Source organism: Fukomys damarensis, unplaced genomic scaffold (assembly GCF_012274545.1).
Source record: "Fukomys damarensis isolate Sample0158 unplaced genomic scaffold, DMR_v1.0_HiC HiC_scaffold_10, whole genome shotgun sequence".
NCBI lineage: Eukaryota > Metazoa > Chordata > Mammalia > Rodentia > Bathyergidae > Fukomys > Fukomys damarensis.
In genome coordinates, this window is record NW_022900922.1 from 1,061,672 (window position 1) to 1,082,760 (window position 21,089).

At 43.7% G+C, this 21,089-nt stretch overlaps 1 protein-coding gene across 3 annotated transcripts in view; it reads right to left on the reverse strand.

Moving 5' to 3' along the window:
- The window catches only part of Prkcq (protein kinase C theta), a 124,800-nt gene that overhangs the window by 73,602 nt on the left and 30,109 nt on the right, over positions 1 to 21,089 (reverse strand). Inside the window, exons 1-3 of one of the 3 annotated variants that reach the window (XM_010621399.3) lie at positions 19,254 to 19,687; positions 18,157 to 18,245; positions 314 to 440 (exon numbers count right to left, since the gene is read on the reverse strand). In XM_010621399.3, coding sequence (XP_010619701.1) covers positions 314 to 431 — 118 coding nt within the window. In that variant the 5' untranslated portion in view covers positions 432 to 440; positions 18,157 to 18,245; positions 19,254 to 19,687. Of the gene's footprint in view, positions 1 to 313; positions 441 to 6,655; positions 6,829 to 18,156; positions 18,246 to 19,253; positions 19,688 to 21,089 lie in introns of those variants that run through there. The other 2 variants (XM_010621401.3, XM_010621400.1) reach the window with 2 other exon arrangements.

Consider the following 21,089-nt stretch of genomic DNA (forward strand, 5'->3'; position numbering starts at 1 on the left):
ATATATAATGTATATTCTACAAAGAGAATATAGGATAGATAGATACATATATACACATACATTATGCAGTCTACTCTAGTTCAGTAGGTTTCTTTTCCAATATCTCCTCACATAATTTCCTCAACCTCACTATCATCTTATCTTTGCTTATGTAGACAAAATGGTACAATGGCTCACAAGGCTCTGGCTTACAGCATCCTTCATATAGTACTTGGTTTGACCCGGCTACCATGATCTGAGCTGGAAAATTCAGTAGAACCAGATGACCTTGAAAATTCTAGAAAGTCTCCTCCCTCTTCCCCACCACACTTACCTGATTCAACGTACTCTTTGACGAGCACAGCGCAGTAAGGGTTCATGGCCTCTCCTTGACAAGACTGGCAGGACCCACAGTCAAAGTTGGACAGACCAATTCGAAGAAATGGAGACATGATTGCTCCCTGGAAAACAACAAAAGATAAATACAGTTTGGGGCTATATGATGCATTATTTTTGGTGTTCCATGTCCACTTAACCAGTATTTTATCACCAACAGCCACAGCCTCAAACGGGCCGACTATCCATCTGAACAAATGCTTTTATTTCCCCTCTGTAAAGCATATTGCTGGACTCACCCCAAACCACAGACAGACTTGCTGTCGAAGTACCTTTCTGGAACTCTGTGCTAACCCTGCCAGGGAGAAGTAAAGAGTTAATTCCACTCCACTAATGGAGTTGTCTTTAATAGCTACAGAATAAGGCAGAGGTTTTCCAGCATTTTATTTCTTCTGTTATTCAGCTGGTGCCCAGCAAACAACATACAGTAATGAGAAAATGAGTTTATAGAGTGGGTCTATTTTAGCCACATGTTAAATATGACACCACAAAATTCTTACATGGTCTATTTATGTGTGTAATGGAATTAGCTCTAGGCATTTAGCAGCTGATCCTTATTTACTTTGGATATTTTAAAAAAGGTCTGCTTTCTTCAGTCATACATGCACACACACAGAGGGATGCAGGAAACCTCTGGGCATTATAAACCCCTAAAATACTCTAAACCATTGCCAGACAGTGCCTTGTCTAAGGATAAACAAAATACACCATAAATGACAAAAAGACACTCAGTAATAATTATGTTTTCTTAGAACACAGTGTTTGCTCCTGATTCTAGGAACCTGGTCTGTTTCTTCACCTGCTCTCCCACATTCTTTGCTGTAGACACTTACCTCGACTAAACACCTTTTTTTTGCCCCTGCTTCTTCACAAGATCTTGCTAATCTGAAACTGTCATCTGGTGTTCAGTGAAAATGTAATTTCCTTGCTTCCTCTCTTTTCTTGAACAGTTGTTTCTTCTCTAGAATTTTTCCAAACTTTCTGAAGTAAACCAAAGCTAACACCAACAGAGACTTGGCTGTCTCCTCTGCCTTTGTGTGGGGAAAGAAAAGAACTATTTGGAGTAATAGGAACTCAGAAGTAAGAATCAGTAATGACTGGAAATCTTGAGCCTCTAGTAGCTAATTTAGAAAAACTGTAAGAAATCTCCAGTACTCACTCTCAAATGCTGATATTCTTGGATAAATTTTGAATCTACAGGGAAACATATTAGGAGCTTTTTGACAGATGTGACTAATTTCCCAGATATTAATAAACCCCTAATTTCAGGCAGTGTTTGGAAGGTTTGTCTGAAGGAGGTGGTTGTGGAAACATGGCTTGTCGGCATTCTTCATCTCCAAGACATTTTCTGTCCAGACCACGCTGTTGAATTGCAGCTAAATGAAAGCCTCTTCTTCCCTGCACCATATGATGGTTATTTTAGGCCCACTAATTATTACCTATTTCTCCACTAATTAGCAAATGTCCCCGAGATCTGTTCTCGTCACAGGAATACAGCCATGTGTGGACTTCCTAAGATTTCCTAATGAAAATATTAACTTCTGATTCGAATCTGGAAGGATTGCCGACTCATGGAGGCCGGGTTACAACAACTCTGACCTTTGGAGACTTGTTGCTGCTATTTCCAGGTTGGATTCCTCATCAGACAACGTCGGCCCAACAAGTATCCACCTCAGGAACAGATGGAAACCTCGGGTCACCAGGGTGTCTATTACAGCGTGTGAGGGAGCTGCAGAGGAACCCTCTCTCTTCCTGACAAACACCTTGCTCAGGTGTCAACAACTTCTCATTGAACAAGCAATGCAGATTCAACTGCATTCCGTTAGATTCACTTGCACAATTCTCTCCCCACTAAGCGTTCTACAATTTACTCGATGCTTCTCTCTTTGATGGCTAAGTCAGTACCTCTATTTTTTAGTATTTCTTATTAGTCCATATCTGTAGGACATGGTGCTTACATTCCTCATGGAAGCTGGTACAGGGTTTGGTCTTGGTGACATGACCTGACATACAGTTTGACAAGTAGAAGACAGAAGTGGCATTTGCATGGATTATATCAGGAGCCAAGAAGACGTGTCATCAGCATGTGAGGATGGAATTACCATAAAAGATTTTTATGCTCTGCCTTGTTGGGCCTGGAGCTGATGATGGGAGGGAGGGATTTCCCTGGGTGTAAAAATAGAAAAGAGAGCTCCTTCTATACAAAAATATGAGCTGAAATAGCATGCCTAAGGACTGAACTTGTGAACTAGCCTGTGTGAGCTGTACATCGATGGCCTCCTTGCTGTGTAACCACAGTAGGCTCACACGTGCCCAGAACATGTACACCAGATGACTGATTGGCCAGGCTGCTTCTACCAGGGCTGGGACAGGTCCCTCCACATCCATCTCACCTGAGCAGTAACACCACACACTCAGCTCTCGCCTGTCATGTCCCTGTACATCCACCGTGCACCCCGCTGACCCCGAGGGAAAGCACCAGCCTTCCTTTCAGATCTGCCCTCCCTGTTCTGTGTCATCACTCAGCCTGGCCCTCCGTTCCCGTCGCACCTTCCCCGCTGCCTATTTCCACTTGCTTCAGCTCTGCCCCACCTTCTCCTCAGCTTCCTTCATTCTTGCCTCAGCTCAGTTCTGCTCTGCCTCCTGTGTGGGCCACTACTCAGCTCACCTTGTGTCCCTGTCAAGTCTTGGTCACCTCTCCTTCCCTGACCTCACCATGCTGTTCCCTGAACGAGCTCTCTCAGGATCTTTCTGAGGTGCCGCGGCTTCTCCAGTGTTCCTTAGCTCTAGACTTTTCGTAAAACTGCAACCCTCCTTGGAATGTCTTCCTGTGTCACTCCATCCTTTGTTCCCCTGGGATTTTCTCTGCCCCCTGGGATCCCATGGGCTACCTGGCTACACTGCTAGACAGAACCTGCTACATTTATGCCTTGCTGTTGCCCTTTCCGAGGTCTGCAGTAGGATATACCCCGGGGCTCCGGCCCTGAGCTTGTGTCTCCAGCTCTTAATCATCACATGCGGGACTTAGCAAAACTCCGTCAGGATATCTCCTACTTCATTTTTGAGAAGACTCATATACTCAGAAGAGGGGCCTGAGTCCAGCCACAGATCTCTCCGGCTTCACCTACAGTAAGCTTAGTAGAGAACCCCCCACGCCCCCAGCGCGCTAGCAGTGCGGAAGATAAAGGATTTTTTCCAGTCACACATCCCTTGGGGCACTCAGTCAACTTGTGGGACGGGGGAAAGAGTCAGGGTGCCTGTGCCTACACTGCCAAGTTTCTCCAGAATGCCTCAGTGGATTTGTTGGATTGTGTCTGTCTGCATTAACCAGTCGGTGGATTCTGATGAGTACAGGGAACAGGACTTAATTATCTATTTGCTCTCAGAGCCAATTCCCCTGTCTGGTATGTCTGAAATACTCCAGGCATTTCTGCTGCAGAAGTTAATTTTCAAAAGCAACATTTTACATAATCTTTTAATCTTATGTATCTATTTAACCAGAAAAGACATACAGTGGTCAAAGTAAGCAACAGACAGCTGTGGAGGTAGGCAGTGGCCATCCCAGCAAAGGAAATATCCCAGCCTTATGAACTCAGCTGCTGAGGTTATTTAATCTCTCTCAACTTGTTTTCTCATTTGGAAAGCACTGCTGTTACCACTACTGGTCTTAAGGGCTATGAGAGTTAGGTGGGCAAATACATATAAGATGCTTAGAACGGGGCTGGGATAAAGTAAACTCAATAACTGTTAGTTCTTAGTATTATAGCCCTGATATATTTTCTAATGGGTTGTTTTTAGCCTTTGTTGATATGTACCAAATAGGACAGGAGAGCAGAAATAGCCTTTTAAGGGTGTATCTGGAATGGATTAATGAACTTTCTCTCTGCTCTGCTAGAAGCTCTTGTAAAACTCCACACATATTTCCCACATGGGGCCTGATAGCCTCAAATCCAGTCATCTCGGTGCTGGCACTTTCTGCGATGTGTCAGGGACATCCATCCAGTCTCCCACGCTCTTCTGTCCCAGGTGCAGAGTGCTGTGGTGATGTACTAGAAACCTGCAAAAGGTCTTTACTCTTATGAGCTTAACGTTTTCACGTTCAATGTGATCGCGTGTTTTTGGCACACAGCTTTGGTACAGGTGCGTGACCAAGAATAATTACTCCACAGTGTTCTGGGTCAGGGATTGAGCTGAACTGAGTCTCGACCCACTGGGCATTAACTCACCCATGCACCTGGCTGACTCACCCTCTACAAGTCACATCCCCACAGTCTTTCATGGTGATGTTAAAGTTGGATTGTTCATACAGCCAAACCATATGAGGACAAATTTCCTAGAACTAGAAAGCAATAGGAGTACTATATGCTCTCATTAACTGAAAAAAAAAATCAAGATTTTTTTTCCTTTGCAGCAACTAAAATAAGGTTTCCCATATCTCTTATTTATTTTATTTTATTGCTTTAGTAGTAGGGATGGAACTCCGGACCTATGTTCTATATTTTATTTTTAGACAGAGTCTCTTTAACTCTGCTAAGTTTCCCAGGCTGTGCTCACACTTATGGTCCTCCTGCTTCAGACTTCCAGAGTTCTGGGATTAGAGGTGTGTGTCACCATGGCTGCTGAAATATTGGACAGATTGTTTTTTGTTGACACAGGGTCTCTATGTATTTCAGACTGGCCTTCAACTCACTATGTAGCACAGGCTGGCCTTGAACTTATGGCGATCCTTCTGCCTCAGGCTCCCAAATGCTGGGATTGCATGTGCACTACTATGGCTGGCTTGGACAATATTTTCATTGCTACAATTCACTTGGTAATGTCTCAGTAACTGAGGAAGGTGTCATAATAAAGTAATCACCACTTGTATCAAAAACTCTTACATGTAGAGTAAAAAGTAGTAAACTTGCAATTGAGAAATAAACATTCATTGGTTTACAACGGAATTTTCTCAGCTAAACTAGATAAACATCAGCTTAGTAAATATGGGCAAATGAAGCTCCATCTGTGCTTTTACATTTATTTCTTTACGAGATAGAAAGGGAAAAGTGACTGTTGTAAAGAATGACTCATTGCTACTAAAAGTATATATAACAAAAAGTAACTTTCCCTGCATCGTGCACCGAAGAAGGATGGCAACTAGTGAAAAATAACATAATTGAGTAGTGTTTTACCCTGTTTGCGACTTCTGTGAAAGTAAGATAATAAAGAGTCAAGGTAAATATCAGCCCCTTGCCCACAAACAGGAGTTCAAAAGTGAATTGAAACAATAATATAAACTGAAGAGAGTTTAAGATAACCTTACAGTACACAAAAGGAACACGAGTCTCACGATGACCTAGCCATCTGTTGGAGTGAGGAATGGAGAGGGATTTGTTGACAGAGATAGCACCATCCTTCTACTTGCAAACATTAACGAGAACCCCTCCCAAAAACCACGACATCTGTAAACAAAATCACCCACAACAATAGGGTTAAACAAATCCACATATAGAAAACAAAGCCTGTGGAATGGCATTATTAATATTTGGATGCCAATTTTAGTGCGTGGCATGAACTGAGAGTCCCACAAAAGCAGAGATCTGATCAAATTACACTCATGCCAAGAAAGCTGCTCCAGTCTTTGTGGTGTTAAGTCATAAATCGTAATCTTTTACTTAAAAGCCTTTGTGCCTTGGTTTCATCTTGTCCTTCCCACACTGCAGGGCTCTGTATGAGTCCCGGGCTATCTGGACTTCTCTGCTGAGGACCCCCTGGGCATATCCATCTCTGTGGCTCTGTTCATGTGATTTCTTCTGTTCCCCACGCCCTGTGCATCTCCACCCATGCACAGTTACCATCTTTCAGATCTCTCATCCATCATGGACCGGTTATGTATTGGCTCATTCAGAATTCCTTTCTTTCTCCTTTTGCTCAGCTGAAATGAATCACTTCTCCAGTTTTTCCCATGATAAAAACTAGACATGTATTAATTGTTTCCTTTCTTATAAGATTTCTAATACAGTGGTACCTCGGTTCACAAACTTAATTATTTCCATGGTTCTGGTCACAGAATTTATTCCACAATTCTGGTTGCAACCGAATTGCAAGCTATGAAACGGATTCTGTGACCACAGTCATGGAAAGAATTAAGTTCTTGAACCAAGACGCCACTGTATTTAGCCAAACAGGAAGCTTTAAAGCTTTATTCCTTTTTGGCTCCTATGAAGGTAAGGGCTGTGTCTCACTCATCTTTGCTCCTGTTTGAGTCGATGACCTCAAAATTTAAATACCAGTCATTTACCTGCTTGGAGTTCTGGGTCTATAAATGTGAGCTGTGCTGAACTGGATGGGTCATCTCTATTCCACAAGGTGTCAACTGGGGCCACACAGATCTGAGGCCTCTGCAGGCACAGCTGGAGAGCCAAGCCTCTCTGCATGGGGTCTTTACTCTCCAGGAGGCATCCCCTGCTTGTTGGCCTGGCAGCTCCACTCCAGGAGGTTAAGAGGAGGACTTCAAGGCTGTTTGAGGGCCAGGCACAGAACAGTCAACATGGTTCTCTTGCATTCTGTTGTTCCAAGCCGATTTTCAGACCACTTCTGCCACAAGGGTTGGTGAATAAACTATTGATTAGAAGACTCGTAGTGAATTTGTGGCTCTTTTTAATATTTTACCATGCCTATCCTCTAGAACATGTATCATTTAAAAATGAATATAGATGGTTAGGAACTTTAGTGAACAAACTGGACATCTTTTAGGGGAAAAATAAGAATTTTGTTTTAGATCCAAGAGTGATAATTCCAGATTACTACTTCTCAAACTTTAGTGTGCAGGAGAATGACATACCAAGCTTGCTAAAGTGCAGATTCTGGGGCCTTTCTTCCAGGAGTAGGGAGGGAGGTGGGACTCGGGGATCTGGATTTCATAAATCTCCGTAAATCCTTGGGACACTCTTGGGATGCATTCCATCATAGCAATGAAAACTGGCGCGGTTAGGACAACACATGTGTACTCGCTGCTACAAAGGTTGTGATCACATATTACTTCAAACTATAGCTTGAAAGTGTGATTTATGACCAGAAAATCCTATGAGGTAGACAACATATTACTAGGTATTTGTCTAATATTTTAAATAATCATACATTCATAATATGGCTGAGTCTTAAGGACATTTTGGCATATGTTTTCCTTTAGATTTTCCTCCTAATAACTATCCTGTGGACAGGACAACTATGCTCATTACCTCTGCTTTACCATTGTACTGACTGGGCTTATCAAGGTTAAGGGACTTGTGAGACCACAGAGCATTTGGACTGCCAGGATTCAAATACGGGTTTGGGTTCCAAACTCCCCCCATTGCCTCCTCCTGCCTGCTGTCTGAATTTAGGAACCTTGAGAATATTCTACGTGTGTGTGTCTGCCTTGCTTTGCGCTTACCCATTTTTCAGTTTTACTTCTATTCTCCCAAAGCCTGCAGAGTTACTTATTTTAGATTGGAAAGGTGAAGCGGAGCTCCCCATCATGAGAAGGGTCTTCCTTTCAGGAAAGGCTTTCTCCAAAGCCACATCAGAGTAGCAGGTCCTCTGAGTTCAGATACTAGCTGCTTCCTTCAGCCAGAGACGCTACCACTGCTGCTGACGGAAGCAGTGATGAAGGGGCAGCAGGACAGACCAGACCCTCCAGGTTGTACATCCTCTGTGTCCCCACACCTGTCTTCCCCCCTGCACTTCCAGTCCCCCTGAGGTGGCTGCCAGCAGCAGTGGGCAGACTGGGAGCACATATAATGCAATCCTACCCTCCGCTGCGGAGTTCACAGATTCACAGAACCGTCCTTGGAAAGGGTAGGCTGCCCTTAACCATCATCCCACGTTACAGCTGAACTACCACGTGTGCACCAGATGCTGGCACTTACTTTGGAAGCCCATTATCTATAACACTGGGTATTCAATATTCCACTGACCTTAGAGCAGTTCTTTAAGTGAGTTTAAGACTCATTTGTCAGCTGACTCTGTGTATGTTTGATGGAGAAAGTAGATGAACGCAAACGGTGAAACCTAATAATAATTGTTATATTAAAACTCATCAAAAATTCTAACATAACGTACCCACTCTTCCCTGTGTTCGTTATGCTGCCCTGGGTGCTCCGTGGCTGTAAGACAGTTATACTTCTTCTAGTGATCGAGTGACTACATTGCAATTACTTTTATTTCTAAACAAATCACCCAGCAGATGCCTTGATTAGTTGAGGAGTCAGAAGTAAACACATACACACACACACAAGTGGATGCCCATGGACACTTTGGCTTTAAGTCCACAAGCAAGAAAAAATATAACAGTCACCAACTTCTTTTCTTTTCAATCTGCAGGCAGATCATTTTTCATCTTGGTGTCTGTGAGGGAACTCTAACTAGAGGTCAGCAAGTGTCACTTTGAACAACTCTATAGCCTGGTTCTTTAAATCTAAATGTAGGGGATGTAAGGTTTGCCCTTTTCCTCTCCTGGTTCCTCACTTCGCTTCTACTCCTCCACAGCAGCTGCCCGAAGGAGGAATCCTTGCGACTTTTATATACACCTACAAATCTGCTTCTCAGGACTATGGACCTACCGTTCAACGTTGCTGCTCTTAACTCTATTCATCTGTAATGTGATGAGAATAATGTTTACCCAGTAATATAATCTTGAGGATTAAATGAGATAATGCATGAAACAACTCTATAAACTATAAAAACTATATTGTATATATATTATAAATGGTGTCATGAGTATTGGTGGGCTCACCTGTGTCATTTCTGTAATAGTATATCCAAACTCCATTACTTGCAAGGCATAATGTTATTTTACAGACAAAACCAGATGTTATCATCAGTTAAATGGGAAGCCACTGTTTCCTCAGCACCTGGAAAGCTTATTTTAATGTTTATTGAGAGGGCTACTCTAGACTTAATCAGGGAAAATGGAATGAATGGATTTGTGTGCGCGTGTGTGCGCGTGAGCGTAAACCAATGCTAGGAGATTGAGAGAGGAATCCGAAGGGGTTTAAAACACGCTTCAGATTTTGCGAAATCTTTGCAAAGACTTGGATTTCCATAGTATATGGAATGGTGGCTGTACAAAGATGCTGTCTTGAGTAGCAAGCAAATTTAATTAATGTTTTTGTGGCTCTGTTCTTTGTATCGAAATTTCCTCTGCAAAGATGATCTTCTCTGTGACCGTGTCTCATTGGCCCAGGAGCTCTTTCTAAGACGTTGGGCACTTCTTCTTAATGCATCATGCTTATTCCTGCCAGGTAGGAACTTGGTGCCATAAAGTTCTCCCGATGAAACCGGGACTTCCACTCTAGGCCTGGGCCCAGTGTGCCTCATACAGAAAGGGCTCCATCATCCTCTGACCTCTGCCTGGCAGGGTACAAATGGGCACAGGGACCCAGGTACGACTAAACACACGGGCCTGTGTGTAGACATGTGACTGGGACAGCCGCAAAATAAAAGCCAACTTAATCATTTACCGACTCTATAGTCTTGGACAAAAGATTTAATCTTTCTGTGACTACCTGTCCATATCTGAAAACAGAATATAAGGGATCCACTTCCTAGGGGTCTTTGAAGGATTGGTCTGTCTTTACATTGTGAAGATTCAATGAATTAAGCCACGGAAAATGCTTATCACAGTGTTTGGTGGAAAAGACAGCTACTTTGATCACAGAGGACTTTTCAAAATATCTTTAGAAGTTCTCCCTAGTGAAAATATGATGGTAATTTCTTCCATGACTTATCTTACACGGCCCAGAAGAAACCGAGTATTGGGTAAGCAGGTGAAGTGACACTCACTTTCCTCCTTGTCACTGTCCCATAAGTACTTGAATCCAGCAGCCACGTTGCAAAGCACAGTGGGGCATACACAGAGTGACACAGCCCCTGCTCTAGATAAGCCGCAGAACGTCAGAAGGGGATAAACCTCTCCTGCTAAAGAGTTATCAGGGAAGGCAGCTTTGAGATCCTGGGCTCCACCTTCCTGCCCTTTTAACGTGACCTTGATGTTAGACAGTAGCTAACATACTCTTTTTCTCACTTGTGTTGGGCTAACACCACACCCCACTTCCTTCAGAGGCTATGTGACGCTTTTCAAAGAAAATACAGTATTGAGTAGTATTACCACAGCAAGCGGAAACAGCAGCACTCAGTCCTCAGACAAGCTGACAGTTTCAGACTCCTCTAAGTGCTAGCGAGAGCAGGCAATGGTGGTCTGGGTCACTGCCATCCTGTGAAGGATGCTGTGAACGTAGGAGCAGGCCAGGGAAGGGGACTGGGGGGGAATCAGAGCTGCGATACACCCGGGTGGCTGTGTGTGCCGAAGTCTCTGAATGGCCCACATCTTGTTGTTGCACACAAAAATGTCCCCTCTTTCCAAATGGGCACCTTGTAAGAGCTTGTTTGCAAAGGTTGGCGTGTCAAATTCCCGGCAAGTATAAAGCTAGGTAATATTTAGATTATCAGAGCAGCCCATTCATCAATCACTAGTCCATCAATTCATACGGAAGCCACAATTAACTTATAAAACTGACACCTAATAGGCATTGCTCACTCTTACGGGGTTCTGTTTTTCTTTCATTTCAGATTATCTCTGGTTTGAGCAGTGTCTAATTTCTGAATCTAAACCCTATTCACTGTCTTTACTGTACGAATTCGTCTTACTATATGAATTAGCTCTAATGTGTTTCCAGTTGCACCTGTAACAGGCATCACCTCTGTCAGACAAAGCCGCTAGCTTATCGGTTCTCCTCCAAATGTGGTCCTAGGGAGCTGCCAACGTCACCTGGAGCTCTTTAGAAAGGCAAACCCTCCAGCCCTTCTTGCTCTGTGCCTGCTGAATGAGAAACTAGGGTGGGGCTCAGCAAGCTGAACCTCCTTCGCCTTCGTTTGTGCAGCCTTTGTACATTGCTTGGTTCTTCTGTTGTTCAAAGTCATTGCTTTCAGCCACTAAAAAGATCACCTCCTGGGCAACATTCGGTCAAGTCTGGGATATTTTTGGTTGTCACAAATGAGGGGCGAGAGACTCAACCAGTGCGTAGAAGGTTAAATTCAGAGGTGCTGCCAGGTAATCAAGAGTGGGTAGGCCGGAGCCCTCTCCCAGCAGACGTACTCATGGTGCCGAGGCTGACAAATCTCGCTCTAAAGAAATCTGTTAAATGTGGCAATGCCGAGAGAAGGCCTCCCCTGTTCAGTCCTCAGCGCCTCCCATCGCTTCCTCAAGATTAGTGAACGCTAGGTCCACAGTGAAGAGGGGAGAGTGGCTGGGGGTGTCTGTTCTCCTCTTTCCCATGCTCCTCTCTCATTTGAAGACCACAAGTAGCACAGACTGACGTATAATGACTGCAGTAAGTATCCCGAGTAAGTCAGTGATGAGTCAGTTCTAATGAGGCAGGGACTAAATCAGCTGGGGATATTCCCTCCCTCCCCTCCCTCCCTCCCTCTCTCTCCCCTCACCCCCTTTCCCATTTTAAAAGCTGAGATGGCCCTGAGTGATAAACAGTTAGGTCTCTCATTCAGCAGACAAGGGAACTGAGCCTCAGAACAATTAGGAAAAGCGAGCTGAGCTATCTACCAATGGCAGCCGTGGTACCAGGTGCCAAATGTCTGTTGTCTCTTTGCCTTAGTGGTCTGCAGACCCCTTAGCAGGAATCCAATTTTAAATGAATGACTGGATTTGATCCTGCACAGAGCCGGACTGAAAGAGCTGCTTAATCAAGCAGCTGCCAGCACCTTGGTTGCTCACATTGCACATGTGTGACTTGTATAGGTGTTGCTAATTTCAGACAGTATTCTAGCCTCAAGTTCAGCAGCCAGGGATCGAGGGGGTGAGTGAGCCCAGCTAGGTGGTCATCATCTGTGCCTCACAGGGGTCTCCAGAACAGGAAGGCAGCACCACCCTCACTAGCTGCTTTTGGGCGAGGATGAGTAATGAGGAGCGAATGAGGCACCAGGTTCTATATCCTGTTCCAGCCACACAGCTGATGGCCTAAAACAAACGTGGACAATCTTCCTGGAAAAAATGAGTTCCTGAGGTCTAACAATTTGAAATTCATAGTTTCTCCTGAGGTAAAAAGTCTGGGAAGAAGCCTGTATCAGACAGGGCACCCTCGAAACGCAGGAGCCTAGGACACATAGGTGCTGCCCACATCTCCACCCACCCTCGGACTCCCAACCGGGAGCTCAGGGTGGAGCACACACTCGAGCTGATGGAAAAACGCGTCCCACGAATGTTTTAGGGAAAGAGGGACGGAGCAGGGGTTGAGGCCCAGTCAGAGTGGAGGACCTAGGGGATTAGCACAGGAGCTGTGCCTTCCCCAGGGCTCTGTGCTGAGTACCGGTTGGAAGGTTGGGGATCTTTTTTTCCTTGTTTTGATTTATTAAAAAAAAACTTTACCTTATTCCGAAACAATTGAAACCACTGAGCGATATTAATCTGTACTTCTGATAACCTTTTAGGGAATTGAATAAGAGAGAACTAAATCTGACATTATTCAAAGTGCTTTTGAGACAGTCAGAGATTGCACTGGGGACGAGGGACACGTGAGTCACTGGGGCCTTAACTCGGGGTGCTGCTTGTGTCTCCTGCCCGTACCCACTAAAAGCGTAGTCTGAGCCCTTCCCTAGCCCCTCACTCTCCTGCACAACCTGACTGACCTCAAAAACATGTACAGAAGTAAGCTAGATGAGAGAGGAAGACTATCAGTGATCATCATGGAAGGACAGAGGACAAACTAACTCCCAGGCCCTCAACTTGTTACTCATTAAAAGCATGAATTTTGTTTTCTTCTGAGGCAGGGACTCAGAGGCTGCTTTGACTAGAAGCCCTGACTTTGCCTAGGCCTGTAGATGCCCAATGGCAAACTAAAAGAGGACAAAGCTTGGCATCACTGCCTTCATTTTGTGTCTGTCTCCTTTATTACCTTAAACTTTCAGTTAGTTCTACATGTAGGCATGTTAATCATACGAAGAATGTTTACCTAAAAACTTGTATATTAGCCTTAAATTTACTTAACGTTTCTCCTTCTTCAAGACTGAGAACATCAAGAAAGCATAACTAAGCTGTTTTCAAGATGTATGGGAACACACAACTGCCAGCTTTTACCATGGGCCATTCCAGGCTCCCGCAGTGGCACCCAGAAGTTCAGTCATTGTCCCCAAATCGCAGCCATCTTGGATTCCAAACAAACCACCCGTGATGAGTTCACACTCTAAGCAGGAGCAATCATCTTAAGGGAATCAGACTCATCCCTCAAGCAATGAAGATGCTCTTGGGAGCCCCCTCAAGAATCAGCTAGACGTGGTCCATGCTAACAGTCTGGTTAGAAGGCGCAGCATTCCTTTGTTAAGTAATCATCCTGATTTTCTCTCTCTTGCTCTTTGGTGCAAGCGGAAGTCCCTACCCTTTCTCTGTTTCTTTTGACATTTAAGTTTGGTCTCATACTTCTTAGCCTGGTGTTTCTAGTATCACTTCGTACAAAGATCCCTACTCCTTTATCACTTTCATGTGTGTCTCTCATTTTATTTCCCTAATCTTGAGCTGTATCCAAGGTGATATTCTTGTCCTTATTTTCCAGATGAGGACACAGGCTCAGACAGGTAAGGCTTTTCACCCAACACTGCACAGCCAGTGACAACTAGAACTCAAAGGCCATAGCTAGCCAGGGTTGTGGTGCTGCAAAGTCTCTTTCCTTCTGGAACCTCACAAAACTTTGTGGTCTCCTGTAAGCTAAGTGCTATTCTATGAGTAACTTTTTTTTCAATAAGTTTATCAGTGCATTTAAGGCAAACAATGCAGTTACATCCATCCTTGGGATCTTGTACCTTTACATGATGTATCTTGGTTCTTATTTTTGTCTCCATCCCCTGCCCTCCCTTCAACCCCTCCACCCTTCCCTTTTTACAAAGACTTTGTTTCCATTTTTCTTTTTCTCATATTTTCCCCTTTCCGTTCTTTCCTTTCCCCTACCCCTCCCACTTCCCCTACCCCTTTAGACCTTTTCTTCCTATTTCACACAATCAATTATTATACATTTTGAGCCTTATTTACACTTTTAGTTTCAAACACCAGAGAAACTACTCGATATTTACACATGTGCCTTATTCATTTCACATAAGAGTATCACCTCAATGTGCACCATTTAGCTGTAAATTTCTCTAGTTTCTCATTCTTTATGGCTTAGTACTCCATTTTACAAAAAAACCCATATCTTCTTTGTATGAGTAATTATTTTTAATTACATCTGACTGAGTGAGATCTTTGTCAAGAAACTTTGCGTTTTCTCTGTTCTCTGGGGCTGGTCCTCCTTGCAGAGACAGGATAATTAAAAGGAATTTTGACTCTTTCATGTGATTATGTATCCCAGGCTTGTCTAGGGCTCTTGTCCATTGCTCCTCTGGTGAAGACCGGAAGAAGTCTCTTGTTCCGATATTTACACTCAGGAGAGCAGAGCTTCTGCCCTTCCTCACACTTCCTCCTTGGGCCCTCTGGAGTCAGGGCCTCTGCCTCTGTGACGGGGATGTGTAGGGGTAAAAGGTAAAATGGTACAGCAGAACCACGGGGCTGCGGGTGAAACGGGGACAGAAGGAAGTGTCAGGCGGGTTTCCCCTGCAGGAAACATTTCTCCCTGCGCCCCCACGAACATAGAGGGGGAGCCAGGACCTCCAGCTCCTCCACGGATACGCCTTCGGTTTCTGGCTGCCACTCTCTCCTCTTGCCTCTTGCTTGCTCGGGCTCTGACAAGAACAGCTGTCTCAGGGTGGTGGCTGGCTGGGACCCAGCCGTGGGGCTGTCCCGACTGGGCCTGGGAGGAGTCTGCAATGGGCAGAGCTTGAAGGACACAGCAGGAGAGCCTGGCCCAGGCTGTCCGCAGCCACCTCATGACTGCTTCTCTGGGCCTCTGGTAAGCTAAGAAAGTTGGGCTGCTTTTGGATCACAGGCTTTCTACACAGGTATGACCTCTGAACAGGAGACAGGCGACATTTGATAGAAGCAGTTCCACTAGGAAATGTGAGGCTCAAAGCTGCCAATCAAATCTCTGGTTGCCAGGGTTAGGTTTGAAGAACATACACAGTAGTTCCTGTAGATCAAGAACCTCCCAACACATTGCTTCTGCCTTTGGAATATCCGGTCACCATGAAACAGTGGAGACTGCCCTTGTTTTGCTATTCTGCTGACGTCCCCTGACAGTGTAGTTCTCCAACCACCCAGGCATGATTTGGTGGAAAAGTGGAGGTGGCATGAGACCGAACCTCCTTGTTTAGATTCTGGGCTATTAACTTTTGGCTATTTCCAAGCTACCTGGAAAGGAAGAGCTTTTATTTTTAACATTTGAAAGTGACCTGATTAAGTAGTACTAGTTCTCTAATCAGAGAGAAGAAATAAGAGTAAATTTAATCATTATGGCCTCACTTTTCATTCTGTGCTTCCTAATTTGGTTTTGCAGGAATTTTAGGACTGATTGGTGAAGGAAGGTAGCACAGCTCAGAACTCCCAGGAAACTTTTTTTTCTGCACATCTGGGGGTGTTGATTTTTAAGACATTTATATATACCCACGGACTCTAAATAATACTTCAGTGCAGCCTCCTGTATGACTGCATTTTGAATGAACCCTCCACTGTGCTTTAAGCTATCGAATCCCCCATTTTAAAATAAAAATGTAGTTTTAATCGGCTAGAGGCGTTGTCCTATTCTACAATATACCCCCTCATGTATCACTTTCCCGTGGACCTGGTCATAGCCCAGGGTTATTCTGAATTAGTTGAATAGGAGGGTGATGTCCTTCCTCAGGAAACCCTTGCAGCTACTTAAGGGCAACCGATGGGCTCTTCTCCCCATCTGATTCTTCTTGACATTGAAAACCCAATTCCTGTAGTTATCTTTTATTTCTCCCAGTATCCAGATCCTTGATTACCTTTGTACACACACACACACACACACACACACACACACACACACACACACTTTTTCGGCATTCTCTTTATAGTAGCTGTTGCAGGATAATTGACCCATCTTTAATAAATTTTTTATCTTGGTAAAATAACCATAACACGAAATTTATTGTAATAGTACCTTGAAAGGCACAATTCCATGACCTTGGCCCATCCTTATTGTGCTGAAACTATCTCTGCCATCCATTTCCAGAACTGTTTTATCTTCCCAAAGAGAAACCTGTACCCGTTAAATACTAACACCCCATAATCCCCTTCCACTGTCCCTGTAACTGCTGGGTTACCTCCTAACTTTATGAGTTTCATTACTTAGGGACTTCATATATGTGGGATCATATAATATTTGTCTCTTTTCTGTCTAGATTATTTCACTTGGCATAACCTTTTCCAGGTTAATTCATGTTATCACACGTAATCAGAATTTCATTCCATTTTTATGGCTGAATATTATTTCATTGTATGGAGATATCTCAAATTTATTTCCATGTACCTGTTGAAGGGCCCTTAGATGTTTCTGTCTATGGCCATTTTGAAAGATGCTGCTATGAAGTTTAGTGTATAAGCATCGGCACACTTGTTTTAATTCTTTTGAGTATACTAGGAGTGGACTTGCTGGATCATATAATAATGCTGTTGAACTTTATAAAAACTATATTGCTTCTCATAATGACGATACCAACTTACATCTCCATCAGCGATGCATGTACGTTCCTGCAATACTATCCGTATTTTCTGCCTTTGTGGTAATAGTTATCCTGGTGGATGTGAAGCATAGTTCCCTTATGATTTACACACCTCTAATGACTAGTGGTATTGAGCATCTTTCTTTGTGTCCGTGTGTTATGAAACATATCCAGTGTAATCATTGTCCTCCAGATATTATTTGAGCAGAGAAGTTAGATTTCTACGATCCACTACATGACTGTCGGTGCAGGCCAAAAAGGAACTGATTTTTGTAGAAGCTGCACTCTGTTAACTCATTCAGAAATATCAGTTATCTAAAACTGAATTCTGTTCATCATAATTTTCTAAGGTCATATTTTCCCCACCTGGCTCATGACCAATTAAGGCGTTGAATCTAGATAAAGGTGTGTATCAAAATTAGATCTGTTTGGTCTTAGCTGTGTTTTAGTGTACATCTGCATTTTACTCTGCACTCTGTAAACTCTAATAGTCTTTTGTGGTCAGCTGAAATTTTAGCCTGACTTTTAAGTCTTCATTAAGTATATTTATTTCTAGCAATGCTGATGACTAAGGCAGAACCAAAGATGGAATCCTGTGACATGTTTAGGTGATGCTCTAGGTTGTTTGGGTTTGTAATGAACTGTTGTTGCTTGCTAGATGCTTGCTAGGTATTTTCAGGTCTCCGGTAGGGGTGCTAAATCAGTCTAATAACTCACTAGTGGAGTTGGTTCTACCAAAAATGTGAATGACATGTGAGATTAGCATGAACGTTAGTAAGTCTAAGTGAGTCTTGCCGATGATTACTTTTTATATCATTTTAAAAAACAAATAGAAATTCTCCTGCAGCAATCCAAGCTTATTCCTCTTTGAGTGAGGATTTAAAAATTGCTCATTAGCATTCTCGTTTCATTTCTTCTTATATTGATGTTGAATGTTCAAGTCACCTCTGAGCCTTTTATTTTCCATATGAAATAAGATCTACTCTTTGATCTTCCTCCAAAGTATATCCACATTCCATTTTCAAGTGAGTGTTCTTTTCTAGTCTCTGGTAAGAATCTGGTTTCATCATAAACTTATCAAAATGCTGAGCCCAAAGCAATTCTGCTCTACTAAGTATAAAGTCAGAGGAAGCAACTGCACACCTTTCATAGATTCCTTCCTCTGTCCGAGGCAGTATCTGGGCCGCACAGGCAGACCGCGGCCCTGACAGTAGCCAGCCTTCGTATCTTCACTAAGAAAGATAAAACCAACACGCAGTTAGATGAAGAACTGGGCAAACTTGGGGAAAATCACTTACCCTCTGTGAGTTTCACTTCTTTTCCCACAAAATGAAGGAGCAGAGATTAATCTCTCCCGTCATTTTAGTCCCAGCACCCCGTAGGATATGATGTCTTGTCAGGCTGAGCAACCAGACTCATCGTTGTCCTTCCCACCTGGAGACATATCTTTGCTTCTCACCTTACGGGGACAACCTGTAAGTGGTCTTTTCAGTAACAGCATTCCTACCATAAATATTCGTCAAATGTGGAATATAGGTTAGTTTTGGTGGGAAACAGGAGGTTTGTCCTTGTATTTTAGTGGAAGCAAAGAAAACCGTGACTACAGCAGCACTGATAGAAACAAGGGAGATCTGAATAGCTTAAAATACATCATCTACAATTTTAAATTGCCAGTCCTTCCTCTGAGTCAAGACCAGAATTTGAGTGTAATACGATGCCTGGATTGCCAGGGGCACTTGGCCACCCTTTTGCGACATTGGCTTCTAACACAGAGGGCTACATATTAGAATGTCAGAAAATAAGCTTAAAGCCAGGTGTGTTGGCACATGCCTGTAATTCCAGTGCTTGGAGGTTCAGGCAGGAGGATTACCACAAGTTCAAGGCCATCCTGGGCTACACAGTGAGTTCAAGGCCATTCTAAACTACTTACTAAGACTCTGTCTCAAGGTTCCAAACATTATAAAAAAAGAAGATAAGCTTAATATAGAATATGATGTTACAAGGTTACTCATCTGCTTTGTGCTTCAAATTATGGAAGTCTTAGGGCTACCTGGGTCATACTTCCGTTAGACAATCTCACGAATACGCTGGGAAAATGTATACTCTATAAGGTGTAAGGCAATGCAGAGTCCAGGCCATGCTCTGTACGGTTTCTGCCAAACAAAATAAAATAACTTTCTCTACTTCTGTTCTAAAGTCTTGAAAGCTAGAGGAAATGTCACCACCAGTGCATCCTTTACCTGCATAGAGCTCCTTGTGCAGACTCTAAGGAAAGTCTCAGGCTGGCAAGTCACCGTTTCAGTGGAGCCCTGCCAGCAAGTGCCCTCCCAGCGAGAGCACAGCCCTTAAATGTCTAGCAGGAGGCAGGGGCTCCTCTCCACGGTCCTTTGAAGTCATGCTCGTTAGTTAGGCCAGCAGTTCCTTTGTCATTTCTGTGTGCGCGGTAATTGGTGAGCTTACATCCTGCTGTGGTGTTTGCTTTTAAAAAGAAAGGGAGGAAAAGTCACACAGGTGGTGCCCGGGCATCTGAAAATACCCAGCTCTGGCAGCGTGGCCCAGGCTTCACCATCACTCTCTGTGGAGCCCCATCTGTTTTCTTTCTGACTCCAAATGGCAGGAAAGCAAACAAATAGCAAAGTGGGGAAAGGTGATTTTGACAACAAGGTGAGAGGAGAAAAAGAAATATGTCACAACTAAGTTTACCAAGTAATTCGCAGAGTAAGAAATCATACATCATCTTAAAGCCAATGTCAACTTCTGTCACCCTTATCTATTAGAGAGAAACTAACCACTACTTTGTGGTTGCATTAGAAAAGCAAACACACACCTCCATACACTAAAACACTGTCACCGATGATCACACGAACTCCCTTCTAAGAGAGATCTGCACACAAAGCCCTTGTGCTCCATGGCACCCTGAGGAGGGCTGGGGCAGGGATCAGCAAGAGGACAAGAACTCAGGGCAATCTGGGAACTTGACACACTTGTTTCCACGGAGGTTCCATCACTCATCCCTAAAGTGCATCCTTCCGTGTTGAAATGAGCATGGTCTTATTTGACTTATGCTCTCTGCAGGCAGCCAGCAGGGCTGAAAAGAAAAGTACAGCCAGTGCCACCCATGGCAGGAAGAAGATGAGTCATCGCCTAGCACGTAATGCTGAGATGTTTTTCAGTCTGCACACAGCTTCGAAGCAACCTGCCTTTGCTTTCCCCCAGGTAAGTCCAATTGATGATTCATTGATCTTACTATGGTAAAGTTACTGTCTTTTTTAAAAGTCTTGTGGGGAGAGGTTGAGGGAAAAGAAGGCTTATAGAATCAAAAGATTATGGGAAATGCATTTGTGTGTGTGTGAGGAAATTTTATCAACGGGGAAAATAAATCTGAATCCAGGTAAGCTATTTATCCTAGAGTCACTATTTTGAGTTTCATTCCTGCCACAAGCCACTGTGTACAGTGCTCACACAGCTTATGCTTCTGAACAAATCCCCGTCGTTCAAGGTTCTTCACTGCACAGATCCCCCTGCAGAGACTCCATCACCTTGTCAGCCGAGCTCCCAATTTGTTCATTCTAATAATGCGGTGACCACAGAATATATTGTTACCAGCAAGGAGCAAGCCTACAATTAACTCTGCAGTGGTTGCCTCTCACTGACTTGGGCCAAGGAGACTAACAAATGAAGATGCTGTGCCAGAAAACCGAGCCTTTGTTTGTTAGTTTGATTCAGTTGACTGGGCTTCAGGATTTGAATTCATGAGATAACTGCTCGGCCCTCTCTCTCACCTAAGCTACTTGGGGTCCAACCCCGGAAGTGTTCTGTCCACTGGGCTCCCTTCATAGGGGCCTGCTGTGAATTTCCTTGTGACTGGTGTGTAGGGGAGAGAGCAGTGGAGAGGTGCGAAAAAGATGGTCATTTTCAGAAAGCTCGCACTCTGAGAGCTGATCTCTAATTTACAAAATAATAACAATAATAACAGTAGAGAGCCCATTGATGTATGATGTCAGGAGCTAGACAAAAGAGAAAGGTGTACTTCTTCTCACCTCTAGTCTTCAGGGAGATTTTATATATATATATAT